Here is a 23638-nt window from a genome sequence, read left to right as displayed (position 1 = left end):
GAGGAATCAGAGCCCGCACTAAGCATAGGTTGTTGTGCTGACCCTGACCCCACCACCCGATCGCGCAATTCCAGTTGTATGGCAGGATTTTGTGCCCTCACGACTGGACACGGATTTGCTTTCGAGCAATTGCTTTCGAACATCTATGCGTATGCACACTGCCCAGCCACTTTGCTTCACTAAGAATCTCTCCCTCATTGCCCAAGACAACGGTTGGCAGGTACCTACATCCTTGCCTACATCCATCAGTTGTAGTGAATGAAACGCCCGTTTCGGCTCAGTCGATAGCAGGCACCAGATTGAGAATCTGTAGCATGCAGGATTAGGCAGAAAGTGCAGATTTAAAAAAAATGTGCGTATAACTACAAAATACGTATAGAAGCGGGTGACAATCTCTATATCACAGAGTCGTCAACAACTTATAATCACGAGTTATCTGGGCGGCGAGAAGCCTCCAGCGGTTCAGGCCACGGCCAAACGGTTCATGTCCACCATAATATCGTAATATTGCACAACCAGTCACACAGGTCGCTGTAGTAAACGTATCACAGTGATAAACTGATTTTCGTTCAGAGCACAACGGACACCAAGCAACCTGGCTCGTTGTTTCTAACTGGGACCGTTCTCGTCTCTCGCTAGCGTATCCCGTAACCAGCGTATTTCAGCAACACAATCGCAATTGGTCGTATCTGCCCAGTCACACAGCAACGACACCGCTATTGAAGTATGCAAGCTACCGGACACCAGCACAACATGTCGAGAGCGAACTGAGTGGCGGTGGAAGTCATTCGTCATCGCAACACGAAAGTGGACCAAATTTATCGACCAGATATAGTGTCCGTAATGAAACACCAGCGAGCGATGCCATGGACGGCGGACGCAGGCACGACATTGCTAGGTAGGCGAGATAGGTCTGACAAAACATATGTCATGTAACGAGAGGAGGAAGACACTGGGAGCACCCAGAAATGGATACCGTGCCAGTAACGTGACACTCTTCAACAAAGGTCCACGCTAATAAAAACGGAATTATTACGTCAGAATGAGACCATCCGATAGAAATGTGCATATCCCATGCGTAATATAGCCGGTACAATGGCGTGACATAGCAATATTGCTCCACCTTGATGACAAAGCCGCGAACCGCATAAAGCTCTCAGTAATCCCACGGTGGTAAAAACGCGAAGCGTCATAGACACTGGCCAAGCAACGGACGGAAAACGAGAGGTTAGCAATATCCCTGTGAACTGGACCAGTAACCTCTTGGGAATGCGACTGTAACCGATCAAATATCACTCGAACTTTGGGTGGTCCATTGCAGCTTCGTTACCACTGGCCACATAAATGACACTCTCGCTCTAGCATATCACTATGTAATCTTTTCTTTCTCATCAGCAACGACGCTGTTTTAGTAATATCATATGCCTACCTACCTACCTACCTAGCGCTACATACATTTGAGCCTTACACTACAGTTGTCCCACTATCAGCTTGTGGCTCGTCGCCGGTGTAGCTCCGCCTGATCGGTGTGTCTCGAATCACTTCTGTCATCCGTCCTGTCAGAATCTCCGCTACACACATCCAGATATTCGGTTTGTCCTCCATTATCAGCTGTCTCACTCCAGTCTCCCGCAAGTCTCTCACTGTCACCCGGCTGTTCAGACACCAGTCTGGCACAGTCTGACGAACCAGTCTGGGAGTCTGTGGACATAGTCTCGGAGTCTGTGTCGTCAGACTGCAGCGCGGACACCCTCAGCTGGGCCGGACGGCGGTGACCGAGGCCAGACTCCACGGCAGTGCCCCGTTCTGGCTCCAACTGGTCCTGTGACGTAATAGGTGCGATGTTACATACGGTAGGCACCGACACAAGTTGAGGCGCTGTTTTTTTTTTGAGGTAATTAACTGTATTTTACGAAGGCAATGCATCCCTGGTGACTTGTTTTGCTAATACTGCTACACGAGGAAACCGTGCACATCATTTCCACGGCATTGTTGCGGTATGAATCAGCTAATTTGGGTGAAGCTAGGGATCTTTTGTAGCACGACTCTCCACTTTGCATGTTTTAAAGTACCTGTTAGTTACATAACCATAAAGGGAAAATGTGCCAGACGCTAGTGTCTGCTAATTACGAATGTATGTGAAAAGACACGACCGAAATATTTACGTATAAACCCAACCCTTGCGTAACAACGTCAAAACAGCCCAAACAACCCGTATTTACCACGTAAATAAATGAACGGACACAAACCGAAGCACCGTGTGTGCCTACAGGACCAGGTTCAACAGCTGTGCACGCACTGTTTTGCTAACATTCACGGGCCGCCGGGAGGGGGACGGACGGAAGGCACAAACGTCCTACGAACGGAAGGACGGCTGTGGTCTTACCCTGTGTTTGCTGTAGGAGAGGAACACGTCCCAGATAACAGTCACCACGTTCACGTACAGCACCCGGTACCGCTCCGGCACGTAGGTGAAGTTGAGCCACTGAGTTGGTGGCCAGATGCACCAGTCAAACTGAGAACAGAACAGGCAACAGAGTCACTGCGACTATAGGCAGTACAAAATATGCAGAAGGTGTCCTCTGCAGCTTTGATAATGCCAACTGCGAACCGTAATATGGGACAATGGAAGTTTACTATCGCAGTTCCAATTAGATGTCAACGGTAAAAAAAACCTACAACCACAAAGTGGCAGCATGATAGCAAATTTAAAGGAAGACTGCCACCTTCAAAAAGTTTTCTCAGATCGGCCTATGATTTATTCCCTGGACAAAACAAAATTTTAGAATTCACCTGACAAAGTATCATCACGTGAATCGCGAAAAAAATTGTCGATTATCATACAATTATCAATCGATTAATGTCTAGCGACAATGTTTACACATCACTAGACTTCAAGGTCATAAGATTATTACATTTTATTTGAAAAAGTAAGGTATTTTATGATTTACTAATATATGATTTCATAAGAAATTGGCCATGTTTAATTTATTTTGCATTTAAGTTCGTAAAACATTTAAAAATCATGGCTCATTTGGAATGGGTCTGGCCCATGTTAAACCCCATTTCCCACACTTTTTTGGAAAAAATGAACTACTGAATATATAAGTTTAACTTTTATTTTGACACTCCAAAATTCTTCTCTGATCTCGAAACAATCAAAGATTTGACATATATTTACCAAAAGATAAGAAAATTCATGTTTCAAAGTTATCGATAAACAGTAGAGATGTCGGTTTTCTTGGACTAAAAAAATGGCATCAAACTGAACTTTGGTCTCCGATTTCTCGCAAACGGGTTCGAATTTCGGAAAACCGACTTCAGTCTGGGACATAGGTGGCTCAGCTCTAGTGAAAACCGTTTTGTGGAAAAAAGGTGGCAGTCTACCTTTAAAGACAGCTATGCGAAACTGCTGACCATCTGTAAACGAACGATTCTGGCATATTGGCTGTAAATTTGAGGTTGTACTTTTGTAATTAGTCAACAATTTGACGAAACTAAAAATAAAGACCTGATATTACCGAAAAAGAGCACTTGGAACTTCCTTTTATCATCATCCTCGCCATGCAGACTCACCAGATACACCTCCGGAAACTTCTTTTTGAACTCCTGCAGGCCGTCACGGACAGACCGCCCCTCCAGTAGGTCCATACCGACAAAGAAGGTGAGGGCGAACAGCGGCGCAGCCACTAGCTGATCGGCCAGGATCTTCAGACGGACCACGCGCGCCGTGCGGCCAGGCAGCAGTCGGTCCAGTCCCGTGTACCACCAGTGGTGCGGCGGGCCCTCGACCAGACCCACCACCAGCATACGGCCTGCCGTCAGCGGGCGCCGGTCAGACAACGGCGTGGGGATAGGAAATTGGATGAACAAACATGGGTTTTGAAGAAAAAAAGGAGATCAGACGCTGAAATGATCTGAAATCTTATAGGGAAATCAGCAATGACCGACACATAAACAGCGAACTTTTTGTACACAATATAAAGTCAATACAAAGATATGCAATTTGAGTTATATGAGCTTCATGCACAATGCAAACCTAAGTCTCATGTCATGTTCAGTCAACCAGCTCCCTGCATGTTCTTACATGGTGACACATTGAGCACATATCCATATACATTCGCACCTGTGCGCCGCCAGTTGTAGGTCTTCTCTTTATGCACGCCTCTGCGGAACTCTATCCACTGTTGGATACCGTCGCCGACAGCCAGTAGACCCCCGCTGCTGACCGTGTTGGCCACCAGAGGGTGCCGAGTAAAGAACCGACTCAGTAGGCCCATCAGAGGAGGTCACAGACAACCTGAGAAACAGACATAGTTTAGTCAGACACAATGATAAAAGCTTTTTGGACACTGACCTGACTCAAAATGTAATTAAAAAATAGCAACAAAAATAGCAAAAAAAACACATAAAAATGTAGGTCATTTTTACTATAAGGTATGACAATGATACAGGGTACCACAAAAGAAGCCAAGGTAGGTATGCATACCCCATGCCACCGAGCATCGTCATCACAAAACAACCTGGCATCTCAGATAATCACATTTCCATCTTCCAATAGGCCAGTAACCAAATCTTGTAAATCAAGTCCCATTAAGGATATTACACTAAGTGTTGACTCTCCACACTTAAGTGACAAAAGTATTAGTAAAAGCAGCCATGGATCTGGACAGTGCTTATGCCTACTTCAAAGCACAAATTGTGGAAGCCATCCAGGTATGCTCATCCAAGAGGAAGAAACATGCGAATGTGAATCTATACATGAATCGCCTGGCCTTTCAACTGAGGAAGAAGAAGAAGTTGCTTTGGAGTACCTACTGTCGTACCCAGAGGCTGCTTGACCACGCCCATTTCAAGCGCTGCAGCAACCAGCTGAGGAGGCTGACCAGAAGTTTTTGCAAGGACTATGAGAGTAAACTTGCTGCAGACCTAAAGCACAACCCAAAAGGATTCTGGAGGTACACCAACACCAGACTCCGGACCAGAAGCCACCTCGTAGCCATGAAGGACGAAAACGGTTCTGTTGTCTCAGATAGCCAGAAGATTGCCAACATCTTAAACAGATTCTTTGGCAGTGTCTTCACGGTTGAAGGACCTGGCACTACACCAACTCTAGACAGCAGCTTCAACGGCCAATCACGTCACTCGAAGATGTCAATGTGTCTCCCCAGAAGGTTGTAGCAAAACTGGCCGCATTAAACCCAAGAAGCTCCCCAGGGCCTGACAGTATCCGACCCAGGGCCAAGTAACAAGTGGCATACCACAAGGCACTGTCCTCGGCCCTGCACTCTTCAGTGTATGTTAATGATGCGCCAAAACAGGTCGCCAACAAAGTGCTGATGACACCAAGCTGTATTGCAAGATGACTGCCAACCACGATGGCCTGCAGGACGACATCGATGCTCTGGTCCACTGGTCCGACTTCCGAGACATGGCTATTCCCCTTCAGTGGTTCAAAATGTAAGACAATGCATCTAGGTTTCCACAACCCAGGTCGCACATACCACCTGAAAAACGAGTCAGACTGTTCCTCGAGTTTGGAAATGCCATCTGGGGTCCACTCTCCAAAGAAGACCGGAGGGGTGTTCACGGGCACCGCACACTGCTGCGTGCGGTGTGTGCCAGTCCTGACCGGCCACAGTGGTCGCTGTGTGCGGTGACGGAAGGCTGACGTAGGGACGCAGTGGGCGGAGCTTGGAGGCTGTGTGCGGTCCGACCGCACACAGGGCCCGTGAACAGCCCTCAGAAGAGCCTGGAGACAAGATTACTTTACTAATACCTGGTGAGGGTGCAGCGGTGCGCAACCCGCCTGACCACAGACCTGAGAGATCTGTCATATCCTGACAGGCTTCACCGCCTCGGGCTCCCATTACTGCACTACCGCTGCCGTCATGGAGATATCAGATATGGTGACCGTGTAACAGGTCTTCCATGTACTTCTAGACATGCCGTTTGAGTCACTGCTGGCAAGACATGAGTTGCAGACCACAAGAGGCCACCAGTGGAAACTGAGGAAGCAGAACACCAAGCATCCCTCTCACAGGAACACGTTTAGTGTCCGAGTTATCAAAGACTCTGCCACCCAGACTGGAAAACATCCATACACTACGCCGGACGCCCGTGAGACCCTCTTGCGCCGAAATTCGGCGCAAGTGATTTTGCGCTGAAATTTCTGTGTGATTTGCACCAAAAGTTAGGTGCCCATCTGTGCGAAAATTAAGCCCTTTTTATATAAAGCACATGTGCACATCTACCGATCAAGGCTATATCAACCAGACAGAGTGTTCCGGGGCCTTGTACGCTCTCCCATGTTTGAACGTTCGAATGAGTTTTTTTATTTCCACAGAAACCCAATACCTCAATAGTCTTAGCGCACTCTAGCTTCATGCCGTGAAACAAAGCTGGAGCCGTGAGTTCCGGGGCCACAAATTTGTGCCGATCTTAATATCGGCGGAGCAGTGTGTTCGAGGCTGGCGGGACTGGGAGTCAGCAAGGGCCGGGCAGCGGAACAGCATGTGCTCCGGCTGGAGTCCGGCACATCACCCTCTTCTCGGCACACGGCGCAGAGCGCCGCGGGGCACTGCTTTGTAGGGATCATCTACGCGATTTGTCATCTATGCGATTTGTCATTTCATGTTGTCATTTTCATTAATTGTCGCCGCTTTATTAATCAATCTGTTACCTGTTGTCAATTGCGCGTCAAGTTTGTTTGTTATTTGTAAACCGGCCTGCCGCTGGCCTCAACCTTCCTAGTAACCGCTGTGCCATACGCTTTAGAACATATCGTGCAAAGGTCACGGCGGCACCCCTGAGGCGGCCGCTGCCCGTACGTTTACGAACCCATTGTCGTGACGTCATGCCTGTGAGCAAAGGTCGCGGTAGGGGCTCTCCCGGCAGCCGGACGGTGACTCATACGTTAAGCTTGTCTCTCGCCGCGCCTGCGGGCATATTGGTAGTACTAGGGACGGCCAGCATGTGACCGCGGTTTTCGGCGACCTTGTCAATTCGTTTCTCGACTCTGCTGTTCGCTACAAGACAAATACACATAGAAAACGGCTCGGGCATTTGGAGAAGAGCGGCTACTCTGAGGCGAAGGAAGAACACGGAGATTCACACAAACGACCTGACTAGGTTGCACCGGCCACAGTCGACCGAGGTGGGCTTCTGCGCCCTTAAAGACGCCTCTGACTGGCCATTGCGCTGACACCCTGATCGGACCACGGTCATTGATCGGACCCTGCCACTGGTTCGTGCTCAGGCTGCCTTAGCGGGTAGACCTGCTCGACCAGACGCCCACTGGTGGGCGAGTGCTCGGTTCCGACTTTCACCGCCGGTCCAACAGCGTTCTGCTGGTTCCCGCCGATCCGGTTACGACACCGCAAGTGCCGTACCGACTCGGGCGTCCCAGGTGGGCGTAACGGTTACCACACCAGTTCGCGACCCCCAGGCTCTGTCAGCCGTCGTACGGCTCTCGGACGGACACTCTAATAGATCAGCCACAGATCAATAGGTTGTCACAGACCGTCCGTCCAGCCACGCGCTACCCACAGCGCAGTACGACATTGGTGACCCCGACGTGATTTCCGTTGTTCAACCTTAGCCTCTCGTCATGCCGGCGGACAGCGCACAGTCCGGCGCCGCAGCTCAAGACCCAGCCAACGTTCCAGCTTCAGCCTCCGAGTCAACTCATCGGCCCATGGCTAGCTTCCGGCTACCACCATACTCTCCGGAAGAGCCCGACCTGTGGCTACTGCAGGTGCAGTGCGCTTTCGACGTCAGCGGGGTCGACTCCGACGAGCTGAGGTTTAAGCTCCTCGTCGCAAACCTCCCCGCCAACATCGCCGTCCAGGTCAAGGACGTCATCCGGTCATCTCGGTCCTTTGACGTGCTGTGTGCGGCGCTCCAAGCCCGCCTGGCACAGTCACGCGCCGACCGACTACAAGCCCTGCTCGGCCGCCAACAGCTCGGCGATCAGAAGCCGACGGCGCTGTTGCGTTCAATGCGCAACGAGCTAGCCGCAGCCGGGGACGCCCCGGTTGATACGGAGCTCTTCCGTACCCTCTTTCAACAACGGCTACCGCAGCCCGTCCGTGCTGCCCTCGCCCTCCTGCCAGCCGACAGCACGCTTGACGCACTGGCAGAAGCGGCCGACCGGTATCTGGAAGCTAGCGGACCGGACCCACGGCTATCAGCGATCGCGGCACAGCCGTACACACAGCCGGCACCGCCCATCGCTGCTGCAGTGACAGCCCCAGCGCCAGCTGCAACCCCTGCGCTGGACACCGTCATCGCCTCCCTGGTCGCTAAGATGGAGCGCCTGGAGGCCAGCAACCGACGACTCGAGGACGCCGTGCGGCGCGACCGCAGCCGTTCCCGGCCGCGCCAAGCGTCTCGCCAGTCACGCCGCCCGTCACCGGCTCGTCCTTCAACGCCGCCGCACGACGACACGCTGTGTTGGTACCACCAGCGATTCGGCGCCCAAGCGCGCCGATGCAAGTTGCCGTGCTCCTGGATCGCCTCGGAAAACTGAGGCGCCCCGTGCTGATGGCGCAAAGCACGGGCGCCCCTCCTGCCGCGCCACTCCTCTTCGTGAGGGACACGGAGACGGACCGGCAATTTCTAGTCGACACCGGGGCGCAGGTCAGCGTGCTGCCTCGCCGCTGCCTGCCCAACGGGTCTACGCTGACCCCTGCTCCTGTCGGCCAGCAGCTCGTCGCGGCAAACGGCTCACCGATCGCGGTGCACGGCACCTGCCTGCTGGACGTCACCTTGAGTCAGCAGCACCGCCTGAAACATCGATTCTTCGTCACTGACGTCACCACACCCATCTTGGGCACCGACTTCCTGGCCGCACATCACCTCGTCGTGGACGTTGCCAACCAGCGTCTCCTGCGGGACGGCACCGTCTGCGCCAGCGCCGAGCGGTCAAGGCTGTGCTCCATCGGAGTGCGTCTCGTCCGGGAGCAGGCTGCTGCTCGCTTCGCAGCTGTCCTCGCCCGGTACCCGGATGTGACCTCACCAAAACCTGGACCAACACCGGTGAAGCACAACGTGACGCACCACATCGTCACCAAGGGTCCACCGGTGTACCAGCGGCCACGACGCCTCCCGCCGGAGCGCCTTCAAATCGCACGTGCTGAGTTCAACAAGATGCTCCAGCAAGGCATCATTCGACCGTCGAGCAGCAGCTGGACAACTCCACTCCACATGGTGCCAAAGAAGAGACCCGGCGAGTGGCGTCCTTGCGGCGACTACAGAGCGCTGAACGCCCGCACCGTACCAGACCGCTACCCGCTGCCGTACCTGCGGGACTTTTCAGCCGACCTGCATGGGTGCACCGTCTTCAGCACCATTGACTTGGTGAAGGCTTACCACCAGATCCCAGTGGAACCTGCCGACGTCCCCAAGACAGCCATCACGACACCGTTCGGCCTCTACGAATGCGTTCGGATGCCGTTCGGCCTCAGAAACGCCGGACAGACCTTCCAGCGTTTCATGGATGAGGTCCTCCGCGGCATACCGGGCTGCTTCGTCTACCTGGACGACATTCTGCTGGCCAGCCCGACTGCCGAACACCACCTACAGCTCCTGGACCAAGTGCTTCAGCGCCTCAACACCTACGGCGTCGTCGTCAACAGGCACAAGTGCGTCCTGGGACAGGAGCAGGTGGTGTTCCTCGGCCACTCGGTAGACGCCGACGGCGTCCGCCCGCTGCCTGGACGAGTCGAGGCCATCAAAGACTTCCCGGAACCGACCACTCAGTCCCAGCTACGGAGGTTCCTGGGGATGGTAGCCTACTACCACCGCTTCATCCCCCAGGCAGCCGAGCTCCTGCAGCCTCTGCACGCCTTAATCACCCACAAGGCAAAACGCTCGAGAGCGCCTGTCACGTGGACAGACTCGGCGCGGCAGCGTTTCAAGAACGTCAAGGACGCCCTGGCCACGGCGACACATCTCGCACACCAAGTCCCGGACGCGCCGCTCGCCCTCTTCGTCGACGCCTCGGACTGCGGAGTGGGCGCTGTCCTCCAGCAGCACGTCGCCGGCGAGTGGCAGCCCCTCGCTTTCTTCTCGAAAACGCTCCAACCTGCGGAGAAGAAATACAGCACGTTCGGGCGCGAGCTGCTCGCCATCTACCTGGCCGTCCGGCACTTCAAGCACGCCATCGAAGGACGGTCAGCAATCATTTTCACAGACCACCGACCACTGGTAACGGCCATCGGCTCCTCGTCCGACCGCTACTCGCCACGAGAGGTCCGCCACCTGGACTACATCGGCCAGTTCGTATCTGACATCCGCCATGTGCCTGGCAAGGACAACGTGGTCGCCGACACGCTGTCACGCACGGTCTCGATGGTGGCCCAGCCGCGACCCCAGCTCGCCGACTTCACTGCCATCGCCAAGGCCCAGTCTGAAGACGGCTCGCTGGAAGACCTCGAGACCTCAGACACCTCACTGCGCCTGCGCCACATCCCGGTCGGCGATGGACTCCGTCTGCTCTGCGACGAGTCCACCGGATCGCCTCGGCCGGTCCTCCCAGAGGCGCTGCGCCGGCCCTTCGCCAAGGCTCTGCACGACCTGTCGCACCCTGGCGTCGAGGCCACCGTCAAGCTCGTCTCTAAGCGGTTCGTCTGGCCCGGTATGGATCGTGACGTGCGCCGCTGGACCCGAACCTGCCTCGCCTGTCAGCGCTGCAAAATCGGCCGGCACACCAAGTCTGACGTCGGCACCTTCCAGCCACCTCAGCAACGCTTCGACCACGTCCACGTGGACCTCGTCGGCCCGATGCCTCCGTCAAGAGGGCACACGTACCTCCTGACGTGCGTCGACCGGTTCACTCGGTGGCCAGAAGCCATCCCTCTGCCGGACATCCGCACCACCACGGTCGCCCGCGCCTTCCTCGAGCACTGGATCGCCCGATTCGGCGTTCCGTCCATCATCACGACGGACCGAGGCGCCCAGTTCGAGTCGGCCCTCTGGTCGGAGCTACAGCGATTCCTGGGCTGCCAGCGAACTCGGACGACGTCCTACCACCCGGCCTGCAACGGTATGGTGGAACGCCTGCATCGCCAGCTGAAGGCCAGCCTCCGTGCACACCAGGCTACGTCATGGACGGACGTGCTGCCGCTGGTGCTCCTGGGCATACGCTCCACCATCAAGGCGGACCTGCAGGCGACGTCAGCCGAGCTGGTGTACGGCTCCTCACTGCGGCTTCCCGGCGAGTTCTTCATCAGCAGCCAAGCCTCAGCAGCATCACCGGCCGGTTTCGTACAAGACCTGAAGCGCGCCATGTCTCAGGTGCGGCCGACACTCCCACGTCCGGTCCAGCGCGCCACGTACGTCCCGACGGCACTCCAGACGGCGACACACGTCTTCGTGCGCAGGGACTGTCACCGCTACCCGCTGGACGCTCCATACGACGGACCGTTCCCGGTTACCGAAAGGACCACCAAAACCATCACCATCGACCGTCGACAGAAAAAGGAAGTCATCAGCATCGACCGGTGTAAGGCCGCCTTCCTGGAGACGCCAGACGAATCCGGTCATCGACAGCCTGACCTGCCGACTGTGCAGCCGCACGGTACTCAGTCCAGCGGCCCGCCGGCCGCGCCACCGCTCAGCAATGAGCCCAGCGGCCCGGAGCTTCTGATCTACGGTGACGCACCAAATCGCCCTGCAGCCGTCGCTCAGGCTGACGCTGCACCATTGCAGCCTCAGCCGATACTACGGACGACCCGCTCCGGCCGCGTCATACGACCTCCGGTAAGATATCGCCATGTCACTTTTGTCCGCGACATGTCTGGCGAGGGGGTACTGTAGGGATCATCTACGCGATTTGTCATCTATGCGATTTGTCATTTCATGTTGTCATTTTCATTAATTGTCGCCGCTTTATTAATCAATCTGTTACCTGTTGTCAATTGCGCGTCAAGTTTGTTTGTTATTTGTAAACCGGCCTGCCGCTGGCCTCAACCTTCCTAGTAACCGCTGTGCCATACGCTTTAGAACATATCGTGCAAAGGTCACGGCGGCACCCCTGAGGCGGCCGCTGCCCGTACGTTTACGAACCCATTGTCGTGACGTCATGCCTGTGAGCAAAGGTCGCGGTAGGGGCTCTCCCGGCAGCCGGACGGTGACTCATACGTTAAGCTTGTCTCTCGCCGCGCCTGCGGGCATATTGGTAGTACTAGGGACGGCCAGCATGTGACCGCGGTTTTCGGCGACCTTGTCAATTCGTTTCTCGACTCTGCTGTTCGCTACAAGACAAATACACATAGAAAACGGCTCGGGCATTTGGAGAAGAGCGGCTACTCTGAGGCGAAGGAAGAACACGGAGATTCACACAAACGACCTGACTAGGTTGCACCGGCCACAGTCGACCGAGGTGGGCTTCTGCGCCCTTAAAGACGCCTCTGACTGGCCATTGCGCTGACACCCTGATCGGACCACGGTCATTGATCGGACCCTGCCACTGGTTCGTGCTCAGGCTGCCTTAGCGGGTAGACCTGCTCGACCAGACGCCCACTGGTGGGCGAGTGCTCGGTTCCGACTTTCACCGCCGGTCCAACAGCGTTCTGCTGGTTCCCGCCGATCCGGTTACGACACCGCAAGTGCCGTACCGACTCGGGCGTCCCAGGTGGGCGTAACGGTTACCACACCAGTTCGCGACCCCCAGGCTCTGTCAGCCGTCGTACGGCTCTCGGACGGACACTCTAATAGATCAGCCACAGATCAATAGGTTGTCACAGACCGTCCGTCCAGCCACGCGCTACCCACAGCGCAGTACGACAGCTTGTCTGGCCACTGCTGGCACGCCGCGGAGTGGAAACAGCCGATTCGGTGCCGTATTGGAGCGAGCGGCCTCAGTAGCCCGCCCTCATCTGGTGCACCGAAACGGCATCCTCTCGGTCCTCTCTGGGGATAGGGAGCGGCGTTGTGCTCCCGAGGAGTGGCTTGAATAGTGATTCTGAGCAGTTGTCGCGCTCTGCGCCGCATAGTGCGATGCGAGGCCGCACAGTGAACCGCCCTGGTCAGCGAGTGGGCGTTTGAGGGCAGGGCGGCCGCCTGTTTTGCCATGTCGTCCGTGCTCTCATTCCCCTCGATACCACAGTGGGCAGGAGCCCACTGCGGTATTGCTTAACGACGCTTGGCGATGCTCAACAAGGTCTTCTTTGCCTATCTCCACGCCGAGAGTTGAGGCCTCACCTGGGCGGCCGCTTCTCCACTGAGTTCGAGCGGCTCACCAGTTCGAGCACACGACGACCGGGGCGTGGACGTCTTGTCCCGGAACCCCTCCAGAGCCGCCCGCGGGGCGAATCTGCTGCTAGATTGACCAGCGTACCGCATAAATTCAGTGATCGTATTTCGCCAAAAAATTATGCGACCGCCCTGCACCAAAAAATTCGTCCGCCGCCATGTGCTGAATTCGGCGCATGTGAAGTTACGCCGGACGTGCACTGAAATTTTCGGCGCAATCCCGCCACTATGCCAGACATATTCGGCATAAGGTGTATTTTTTCCAGTCTGGCCTGCCACCAAATGTTGTCGCTGCAGTTGTCTTTCAAGCGTGACTGGACTGGCCCTGGTCAAACGTCATGTTTGGCATCCCTACCCTCAACTAAGGCCCATAGCCTTTCCAACAAATGTCAAATACCTTTTACTCAATACCTACCAGCAGGCAGCAGGACCATAGGTCGAGTGGCCTCTGATCCAGATGATCAACGAAGGTAAGGTAAGGCAAAGCATTAAAGTGAATTCTATAGGAAATGCAGGCAACAGCCAATAATCTATCCCCTTTGAATTACAAAAAATCACCTAAATTGAAATAAGATGCCAATGGCAAAGTCATATCAGTTGGTGACATACCAGGGAAATAAGCTAAAATTAGAGTGCTCTATTTATTGCTCCTGCCCCATGTTGAAGAGATACCCCTAAAAGCGTGATCTTTTAACGGCCCTTACGCAGCAAGGCAGTACTTCTCAGGCCGGTGGATGGTATCAATAGAAAGAGAATGCGTCAAAGATTAACATGAATTAATTAAAATAACATTAAAATGTTAATTAAGCGTGGAAATTAGTCCCAAACTTAAGCTAATTATTGCTCCTACCTCGGCGACGGCGCTCCCCGCAGTCAGCGGAGAAGCTAAAATAAAAGCCACCATCCTCCTCCGTAAGTCAATTTTAGAGCGGCCGAGTGGGCCGATGCGGGGCCACCAAACTGAGGTGAGACGTGGCTAGCAATTGCGAACTGCCATAGAAATCAATATCTTAAGACGTACAATATGGGATGATTACTCTGAAGCAGGAGTGAAAGCATGAGTAGCTAGCAAGAAACGAAATGCATAGATTGGTTGAATTATGTACAATAGGCACAGCTCAGATGAAGCCATTTCTTTGATGTTGACATTTGACATAACCCTTCCTCTCCTCACCTACGACCTAAGTACGTTGGCAGTTACCGGCATAGTTTTTTTTTTTTAGCACGAGTGTAATTCGCCATCGGACCGCAATGCATGTTGCTAGGCTGCTGCAATTACAACGAACATACGAATACTGCCTTCATTTGTAGACGTTTGTTTTTTAGGCGGTCTTTGACGTACAAGGGGGCATACCTGTCGACAACTTGAGTTTCTCCGAATTTCAAAAACTCCCAGAATTCCAATTCCTTATGCACTGTTGTAGGTACAGCTATGTTCACAAGTTTTCGTTTCCTCCTGCTCTAAAAAGGATGATATTTGTCGATTTCGTGCGTCGCTGATAGAAGGGTGCGTTTAATAATTAGGCCCAACGCTTTCTGCATCCGCGAGTACCTTGAAAAGGGAACAACAGTTTCCATTTATTACACTATGGGACAAGTGACAAAATGACCACTGCAACACGCATGAAACGGAGCTCATATTCCTAAAAATGTCTACAATCACTTCTTTTCTGACACTATTAGCAAATACCATCTCAAGTTAGGTGGTTGACAGACAGTCAATGGAGATCTGGGGAGACTGAGTGATGCCAATTCACCACTTAACTGATAATGAAGGCCGAGGGGAGAGAAACATGCAACATGCACAACTGACAACTTGACAAGTGACAAAACACTACCACTATTGCGCAGTGCACAACAAATTACAGCAGCCAGCCCAAAAATGCTTTTGGTGGCTAATTGCAAAACAAGTCACTAATAAATGTCTTAGTTGCAGCTGAACACTGCACAATGATCACACTGTTCACACATTGAGTGAGATGCCACAGGTGGTTTGAATCACACTTTGGTACAACTGCAAATCTGAAGTGTTGTCATGAGGTTCATGCCTCCATGATCACAGCACTTTGGTTGTGGTTGGCATAACACTTGTAGTCTGCAGAGTTCCACATAAACTGCAGACACCTCATCTGGTGGTCTTCATGTTGCTCAACTTCTTCAGGAGGCAAATGTCGACCACCCAGCGGAAGCATGGTCCTGCAGAAAAGAAAGGTAATGCATAAGGTACAAACATTATCTGCTGAAACAGCCCCTTCTGTTTGCTGTTATTAAACTTTTAACATAACATAACAACATGTATTCCATGTATATTACATTTGTTGAAGTAAAATACTGCCGGCTATTTCAAAACCAGAAAATGAAATTATATTGTGGCATAATTCACATGCTCAGCTATCAGTATCAAATAATAAATTAATTTAAAATTAGGCATATTCTATATAACACATTCATAGAATGTTCTACTTCACGTCACACTCACAAGGACTCACAATCTTTCTGTTGGGTGTTTGATTGACGCATTAACTAGGTTTGTCTTAGGTTTTATTATTGCAAAAAATTCATATTGCATTATTGTATCAAAATACTGCCAGCAATAACAAAACAAGAACATGAAATGTCAATGAGCAAGCCGCCTTTCCTAAAAATGGATTACTTTGAAAAGAATTTTAGTTTCTTTTAAGGAAAAGGAGAAATGATTATCAGGTTATTATAAAAAACCACTCAACCAGCAAGTGGCTGGGTGGTTTCACAGCAAACATCAAGGCAAGGCCATCTATAGATCTATAGAAGGTACAGTCACTCTCCCGCCGACCAATCAGAGACAGATCCTGAGTGACGTCACCCCTGATGCTCGATAGGGGTACTCCATTCCTTTACAACGTAAAAATGACTAACTTCATTTGAAGATTGTTGGTGACACTCTACACATATCGCTCAACCATTGATGTCATTGGAAAGTCCAACTAATTTTCTAGCGATAAAAAAGAGCAGCAATATGCTAAGAAATGGCCGGTTTTGAAGATATAGACGATTTAAAAACCCTCTGCAGCTGAAGGAAAGCAACGTAACAACGCATCGAGCTTATATTTTTACTATGAATAAATCATTTTTCAGTAAGTTTTTAGAGATGGTATCGATTTATTCAACAACTTTATTACAATATTTTTATTACTTGGAACTTTATTTCAAAATAATATTTTCAAAAATGGCAACTGTTGGTAAGTAGCTTTGAAGCGATTGTGGCGCGCCGCGCCATTATTGTCCTGAGGGCCCCATATGATGTCATCAAAAGTGGAGTGACATGGGCCTGCAAAACATGTAAGCATATGTTTTGCATCAAGGCAAAACATATGCTTACATTTATCTAACAATTGAGCCATTTGACTACACAAGGATATGTGAGCAAAATAAGAATCCAATCATCCAATGTTGACTTCCTTGCAAAGTTTATGCCTTATTTTATGAAAATGTGTCACTAGAATATGATACTTATCATCGAATATTATTTAATTTACGATTTATTTCGATCGTTTTTTTTTTTTTTTTTTTTTGCTCGGTCGGCCTAGTGCCATACCCGAGCAGGGGGCAGTTACTCCGGCAATTTTCGCCGGGCAGCAAGTCTTACGTTAAACCGGTTTATGTGAACCCGGTAGCAAAAACAACGTGGGATCCTATCTTAATGTGGAATCAAAGCTAAGGGAGGTACTTACGTGTATAGCCAAAGAGCCGAGATGTCTGGAGTCGCAAACACAACAGTGGGAATGACTTTTATTAACAATACATAATAGACATGAACACTTGTGAGCTGGTGTCAGTGTAATGGAGCCGGGAAGCTTTCATCGCACTGACAGAAGGTATGAGACCTTCTAGGCTCCAGCCCCCCGGCGGGGCCTTGTTGTGGGGTGTAATGGTCGGGAGAAAAAGTCCTAAATAATAAAAAAAACCCGACGCCTAACGCAAAGGGCAAAAACCTCGCACCTAAGCCAAAACGGCGCGAGGGAAAAAGCCCTGTAACCGCGATTAATTAATGTGTGAGTTTGGGGGTGAGCCGGGAGACGAGGGCTCTGATTAGCGTTTTAGGGGCGGCAGCCGCGGCCCTAACACGCTAAAGGCTCTTGATGATCCGAGCGTCGGCGAGAAAGACGAACAGAAGGTCGTGGATATCCGGATGAGTGTCGCCCAGGAGAGTCGGAAGGTCGAGAGAGAGTCCATGTGTGTTAATGTATTGTACTAGATGTCTGCGGTGTTGGTGTAGGTGTGGGCAGTGGAGGAGGAAGTGTGAGATGGTGTAGCGTGGGTGGTCGCGGCAGTGGTGACATATGGGTGGAGGTGCTCTGTCCAGGATGTAGTTGTGGGTGAGTTGTGTGTGGCCGAGCCGGAGCCTGGCTAGGACTCTCTCTTTGATCCTTGTGTTTTGATGGGAAGAGTAGAAATGGCAAAGTTTCGGTTTAATGGAGAAGAGATGTGGTGTATGATCATCTATCCAGCATTTTTGGCGGTATCTCTGGAAGGCACGGAAGAGCGAAGACAGAAAATCCGGAAGGGGGAGAGCGAGATGATTTCGAGATGGGAGATGAAGACCTTCTTTGGCTAGCTTGTCCGCTTTTTCATTCCCCTGTATTCCAACGTGGGACGGAATCCACAGGAGAATGACGTGTTTGTTTTCATCGGTAAAACCAATAATCATCTTTTTTATTTTATAAACGATTTCGTTTTTTTTCCATTTTTCTGTGAGCTATTGCCTTTACCGATGAAGCCGAGTCTGTGCAGATCACAGCCTTTTCTATGTTTTTCGATGAGACATATTTGAGTGCTGAGTGAATGGCTATCAACTCAGCACTAAATATGCTATGGTCGTCGTGTAGCCTACTTGTTTTGTTATGATGGTCAGTATTTCGATCGGAACGCACATTGGGTCCCGCGCCATTTTCGTCGACGATAAATATGATCGTGTTTCATGAAGAGATAAGGGGTTTCAATGGTCTTTCAAAGCAATAATTTGATGCAAAAATTTGTAGGAAATAATATAAAGCTGGTTCAAATGGCCATCAACCATTTAAAACACCGAAAATACTCACAACTCCGTCCCGACGACCACGCAGCACCGCGCACGCCACACTACTGGCACAATGCCAAAACTGCCGTCACAGCAGAAATGTTTTTTTTTTCTCGATTGCAATTGTGGAATTATTTATTAAACAGAAGATTATCTTTCCGAAAAACCGACTGATTTCATACACAGATGCATGGAAAATAAAAAAAATCCCGGTAAGTTTATTTGTATCGTTTTGTCGATTTTGACATGCTCCTAGTTTGCAGCCATATTTTGATATGTTCTACAGGGAGTTAAGAATTATTTCAGGACCAATCTTTTCCTCATTCATTTTCCCGTCGATCATGAAATTTTTAGAGCGGAACAATTAGTTTCCAGGCGGTCCGAGCGGTTTTCGTGAGAAGGGTGCAAAAATCGGCGTCATTTTTAGAGCCTCGACACCAGCTCAACACAGGACCCTATGGGAGACGGTGAAGTAGCGGGAGCAATAAATAGAGCGCTCTAATTTTAGCTTATTTCCCTGGTGTGTCACCGACTGATATAATGATGTAATATTGATATACTGACTCCAAACAACAGGTTATTGTGTATATATCAACGCTGACTGAAATAAGCACGAAATGTGGCGTAATTTAGTATTTACCTTATACAAAACAAATCAAATTTTATCTTCAAGTAAGCTCAAACTCTTTTCACTCCAATTCAGTCAGCTTTTTTTATTAGTGGCCTTAGATATACTGCCTTGGATCAGCTGAAGGAAGGAGAGACGCGCAAAGGTAAGGGGTGTGTATTGAGCTCTTATAATAGTTAAAAAGCCTTCTTACTACTCCAGAAGTAGATGAGAGATAAACCATGAGAGAAAGAGATAACAGTGAACGAAATGAGAAAGAGAACTGTGGAACATGTGAGAAGATTGTAAGAGAGAGAGAGACAATGGAATCAAATGCGACAGATGTGGCGCATGGTATCACGCTGGATGCCAAAGCCTGAGTGCCGAGTTCTACAAAATTTTGAAGAAATATGAAGAAGAGCAATGGTTCTGTAAGATGTGTCGCTCGGAAATAAAACAACTGGATGACAGAATCAAGGCACTGGCAGCAGAGAACAAAGATCTCAAGAAAAGGGTCCAGTCGCTGGAAGACAAGTGGGAACTATTCAAAACCGAACTCAAAGAAGAAACTGTGAAATGCACTCTGGAAAGGGTATCACATGAACTGGGCAAGCACATGGAAGAACTTGAAGAACGGAACAAAAGGAAGAACAACATTGTGCTCTACAATGTACCCGAGTCAACAAAAGAAGACCCGAAAGAAAGACAATCCGATGACATGGTGAAGTGCTGTGACCTGTTTGAAGGATCCCTGAAAGTGACAGACGTCAAGATTGAAAGTGTGGTCCGAATGGGAAAGAGAGAAAGTGAAAGAAAACGTCCCCTGCTGGTGAAACTTACAAATGAAAGTGAAAAGAAGAACATTTTGGCAAGCGCCAAAAATCTGAAGGGTGAAGAAAACCCATGGAAAAAGCGAGTAGGCATATCACGAGATATGACAAAGATGGAAAGAGACCAGGACATGAGACTGAGGGAAGAACTGAAGGTCAAAAGAGCTGCTGGTGATCACACATGGTACATAAAAAATGGGAAGCTACAAAAGAAAGAGGGAGAGGTGCAGAGAGAAAGGCAAAGAGAGAGCCAGTAAAAACAGATAGATCAAAAAAGAAAGAAGATAGAGATGTGAAAAGGATCATTATAAATTTAGTCAATGTGCAAGGTTTAACAAAACCAAAGGTGATAGAGCTAGAACAGCTCCTACAAACAGACTGTGATTTCATATGCCTTACGGAAACTCAGCAAAAATATGAAAAAGTCCAATTATCAAAGGGCATAAATAAAGTTGATAGTATGCGAGACATGAAAGACAAGAAAGGAGGCGGTTTGCTCCTTATGTACAAATCCAAAGATCTCTTCAATGTAACGAAGGTACAAACTACAAGCAGTGATATTCTCTGTGTAAAGGTGGATATAGCTAGAGAAACAATGTATATAGTGATAGTTTATTTCTCTGTTGTTAGCAAACACGAAGATAAAGTACGAAATGACAGAATGAAAAAGGAAGTGGAGAAAATAATTATGAAAACCAGAGAAGAGCAGGAAGCACTTATGATACTAGGTGACTTCAACGGACACATTAGTGGACTGGGAAAGCAAAAAGAAGATGACAATGGAAAAACAGTTCTTGAATGGATGAATGATCATGCACTAATTTTACTAAACATGGATGAAAGATGCAAGGGACAGATAACATGGCAGAGAAAAGAACAGCAAAGTGTGATTGATTTTGTAATAGTAAATGATAAATGTTACAAATGGTTTGAAGAAATGAACATAGATGAAGACAGAGAAAAGTTTGATCTCTCAGATCACAATATGATCACTGTGAGCATGAGGCTACCAGATGGTAAGAATCTCAATTTCTCCCAGGGGAAAGAAAAGACAGTAGAATACTACAAGACTGATGAAGAGGCACTGAAAGAGTTTGCAGAGGAAGTATGCAGAAGGGTACAAGATGAAGAGATGCAAACAATGGAGATGTTAAATAGAACTATGCAAAATACTGCAGAGGACAAGCTAAAAGCCAGATATATAAGGAGAGTTCTGAACTCACAAGTACAAGTGAAAGAACCTCCATGGATGACAAAAGAAATAAAAAAAGAAATCAAGAAAAGAAAAGAAATAAACAGGAAAAAGCGAAATGCCCAATCTCAGGAAGAAGTCGAGGCATTGGAAATAGTGTATCTGAAACAGAAAAGACATGTACAATCCCTGATCAAGGAGCAGATGGGTATACATGAGAAGAAGATAACCAATGAAATAAAATGCAGCACAAACAAAAGCAAAGCTCTATGGAAGAACATTGATAGCCTAAGGAGAAGGGATTTAAAAAAGAATGAGGAAACAAACCTGTTCACCTCAGATGGACAAAAGCTGGGGAAAGAAGCAGAAAAGGAAGAACTTATAAGATATTGGAAGACTGTATACCAAAAGCATGCAAATGATATAAGTCAGATATGGAATGAAGAAAGCAAAAATGAATATATCAGAGCATTAGAGAATGAGGAGCAATCTAGCAATGTCAGAAGACCACTACAAGATCATGAAGAGATGGCCCAAACTGCTACCAGAGGCCTGGAGCCAATGACTGAACCAATCATAAGTGAAGAAAAAGTTCAGAGATGTGTGCAAAACATGAAAGGCAAGACATCAGCAGGCCCAGATGGACTGAAAACAGAGATGTACAAAGCACTCCTTAAAACAAGGAATGGAGTGAAGATACTAACAAGCTGTCTGAAGAGAGAAGTGGGAGAAAGCAGGAAAATGAGTGATTGGAAGACATCAAAGACAAGAATGATAAAGAAGGTGCCACGCCCAACAGCGAAGGATTTAAGGCCCATAGCACTTACAAATGTAGCGTACAAAATGTTCATGACCCTGATGAAGAATGAAATTGAAGAACACTTGAGAGAAAATGATGCTGTAATTGAAACCCAAGCTGGATTCACGAAAGGGGGAAAGATTGAAGACAACCTCTTCATACTGAACTATTGTGTGGAAGAAAGCTACAAAAGAAAGACCCCACTCTATGTTACATCTATCGATTACAGAAAAGCATTCGATTCAGTGAAAAGAAGTGAGATGATAAGTGCTTTGATGACATATAAGATTCATCCTAAAGTTATCGATGCCGTAGCAGATATTTACCAAGGCGACTCAACACTTATCAGCTTGAATGATGACACAACAGAAAAGTTGGACGTGACAAGCGGAATCCGACAAGGGTGTACCGGCTCCACAGCCTTATTCAAGATTGTCACATATATAATCACCAGAGAAATACAAAAGACAACTCTTGGTTTCAGAAACGAGAAGTTTTACATTCCAATACTGTTCTTTGCGGATGATGGATTGATACTGGCAGCTTCACTGCAAGAAACACAGCTACTGATAAAAGTTTTAAATGAAGTGAGTAAGAAGTGTGGTCTAGATATAAACAAAGACAAAAGTGCTGTATTGATATTTAACTGTAAAGAACAGCCGGAGGAAGTAGAAGGAATACCCACGGCAGACAAGTTGAAGTATCTTGGTGTGAAGATCGGAAATCAGAGGAATATGTTCAAAGAGCAGAAAAGGCAGATGATACAAAAAGCTCAAAGAATGGCAAATATGACGTATGGGGTGGTCGCAAGAAGTTGCAACAAACTGCTGATAGGGAAAACCTTCTGGAAGAGCCTTGCTCTGCCATCCATATTATATGGTGTCAATATATTCCACGTAACAGAAGAAGAGGTCAAGAAGCTGGAAGTTATAGAAAACGGAGTATATCGGCAGATACTTGGTGCACCGAAATACACAGCCAACTGTGCCCTCCGAGGTGAAATTGGAGCTTCGGCGATGAAAACAAGAGTAATCAAAGGACATCTACAGTATGTTAGAAGCACTCTACAAGGAAATAACCAACTATTGAAGGAAGTGATAGAAACTCAATTAGAAGAAAAGGGTACGAAATGGGCGAGGATGATTATCACACACTTAGAAACCCTAAATCTAAACCAAGGCGACCTTAGAAACATGAAGAAAGAAGAACTAAATAAGAAGATGATTAGTTGGGACGATAAAAGATGGAAAGAGGAAGTAGAGACTAAAACAAGTTTGAAGGTATACAAGAGATGGAAGCTGAAGATAAAAGAGGATGATGTTTATGACAACACCCCGCAATCAAGAATCCTCTTTCAAGCGAGGACGGATACTCTCCCTCTGAACGCAAGGAAGAAGTTTACAAAAGAAAGAACGAACTGTGCCTTGTGTGAAGCGGAAAATGAAGATATTAATCATTTCTTGCTAGAATGTCCAGTATTAAATGAAGTTAGGGTGAATCATCGTGAATTACAACAGCCATACTTGGAAGACAAAGAAGAAGTTATAATGAGATTTCTATTTGATAAGGAAAGAAGGAATATGGAAGAAAAGAAACAGATTTTGTACAGCATGTGGACCCTAAGAACTAAAAGGCAAAAAGAGCTCAATACTCACCCCGTACCAACTCATAGCGCGATAGTTTAAGTTAAAGTTTAAAAAGAAAAGGAGGAGCCGTTGCAAAGGCAATTCCTCAAAACCGTCAAGTTCAAGTTCAAGTTCATATCCACAAATGACGCGGCTGCTACGAATATGACGAGCCAGCTGTTTTTTGGGTGGTATTCAGGAAAAGCATCGACAGCTGTTGCGAGGATCAATAGCGGCCATATGATTGGTGTAATTACTGCCAACGACAGCTT

The 23638-nt window shown here is 48.9% G+C and overlaps 2 protein-coding genes across 5 annotated transcripts; one reads left to right on the top strand and one right to left on the bottom strand.

The window, feature by feature from the left end:
• Positions 1–485: 485 nt before the first annotated feature.
• Positions 486–19066, bottom strand: LOC122378517 (mpv17-like protein 2). 4 transcript variants are annotated; one of them, XM_043359638.1, is made up of 5 exons: positions 18954–19066; positions 4127–4300; positions 3577–3815; positions 2387–2515; positions 486–1822 (listed from the first exon to the last, which is right to left on the bottom strand). In XM_043359638.1, exons 2-5 carry the CDS (start codon positions 4278–4280, stop codon positions 1487–1489), a joined length of 858 nt encoding a protein of 285 aa, XP_043215573.1. In that variant the 5' UTR covers positions 4281–4300; positions 18954–19066; the 3' UTR covers positions 486–1486. The 4 variants fall into 4 exon arrangements, with proteins under 4 accessions (XP_043215573.1, XP_043215576.1, XP_043215575.1 ...); XM_043359641.1 differs by lacking the exon at positions 18954–19066 and adding an exon at positions 14108–14224; XM_043359640.1 differs by lacking the exon at positions 18954–19066 and adding an exon at positions 13673–13908.
• Positions 19067–21393: 2327 nt separating this feature from the next.
• Positions 21394–23496, top strand: LOC122378516. The gene is made up of 2 exons (XM_043359637.1): positions 21394–21502; positions 22531–23496. Exons 1-2 carry the CDS (start codon positions 21421–21423, stop codon positions 23424–23426), a joined length of 978 nt encoding a protein of 325 aa, XP_043215572.1. The 5' UTR covers positions 21394–21420; the 3' UTR covers positions 23427–23496.
• Positions 23497–23638: the final 142 nt, after the last annotated feature.

This window comes from Amphibalanus amphitrite, unplaced genomic scaffold (genome assembly GCF_019059575.1).
Source record: "Amphibalanus amphitrite isolate SeventyFive unplaced genomic scaffold, NRLGWU_Aamphi_draft 000061F_arrow, whole genome shotgun sequence".
NCBI lineage: Eukaryota > Metazoa > Arthropoda > Thecostraca > Balanomorpha > Balanidae > Amphibalanus > Amphibalanus amphitrite.
This window is presented reverse-complemented; position numbering and strand designations above follow the sequence as displayed.

Bases quoted from the DNA above. Each gene is read 5' to 3' on its own strand.
- LOC122378516 (XM_043359637.1), top strand. From the start codon at position 21,421: ATGAGGAGCAATCTAGCAATGTCAGAAGACCACTACAAGATCATGAAG. The intron at 21,503-22,530 runs AATGACTGAACC...GAATGGCAAATA, and splicing joins GCTACCAGAGGCCTGGAGCC to TGACGTATGGGGTGGTCGCA.
- LOC122378517 (XM_043359638.1), bottom strand. From the start codon at position 4,280: ATGGGCCTACTGAGTCGGTTCTTTACTCGGCACCCTCTGGTGGCCAAC. The intron at 3,816-4,126 runs GTGCGAATGTAT...CGCTGACGGCAG, and splicing joins CTACAACTGGCGGCGCACAG to GCCGTATGCTGGTGGTGGGT. The intron at 2,516-3,576 runs GTGAGTCTGCAT...TTCTGTTCTCAG, and splicing joins AGTTTCCGGAGGTGTATCTG to TTTGACTGGTGCATCTGGCC.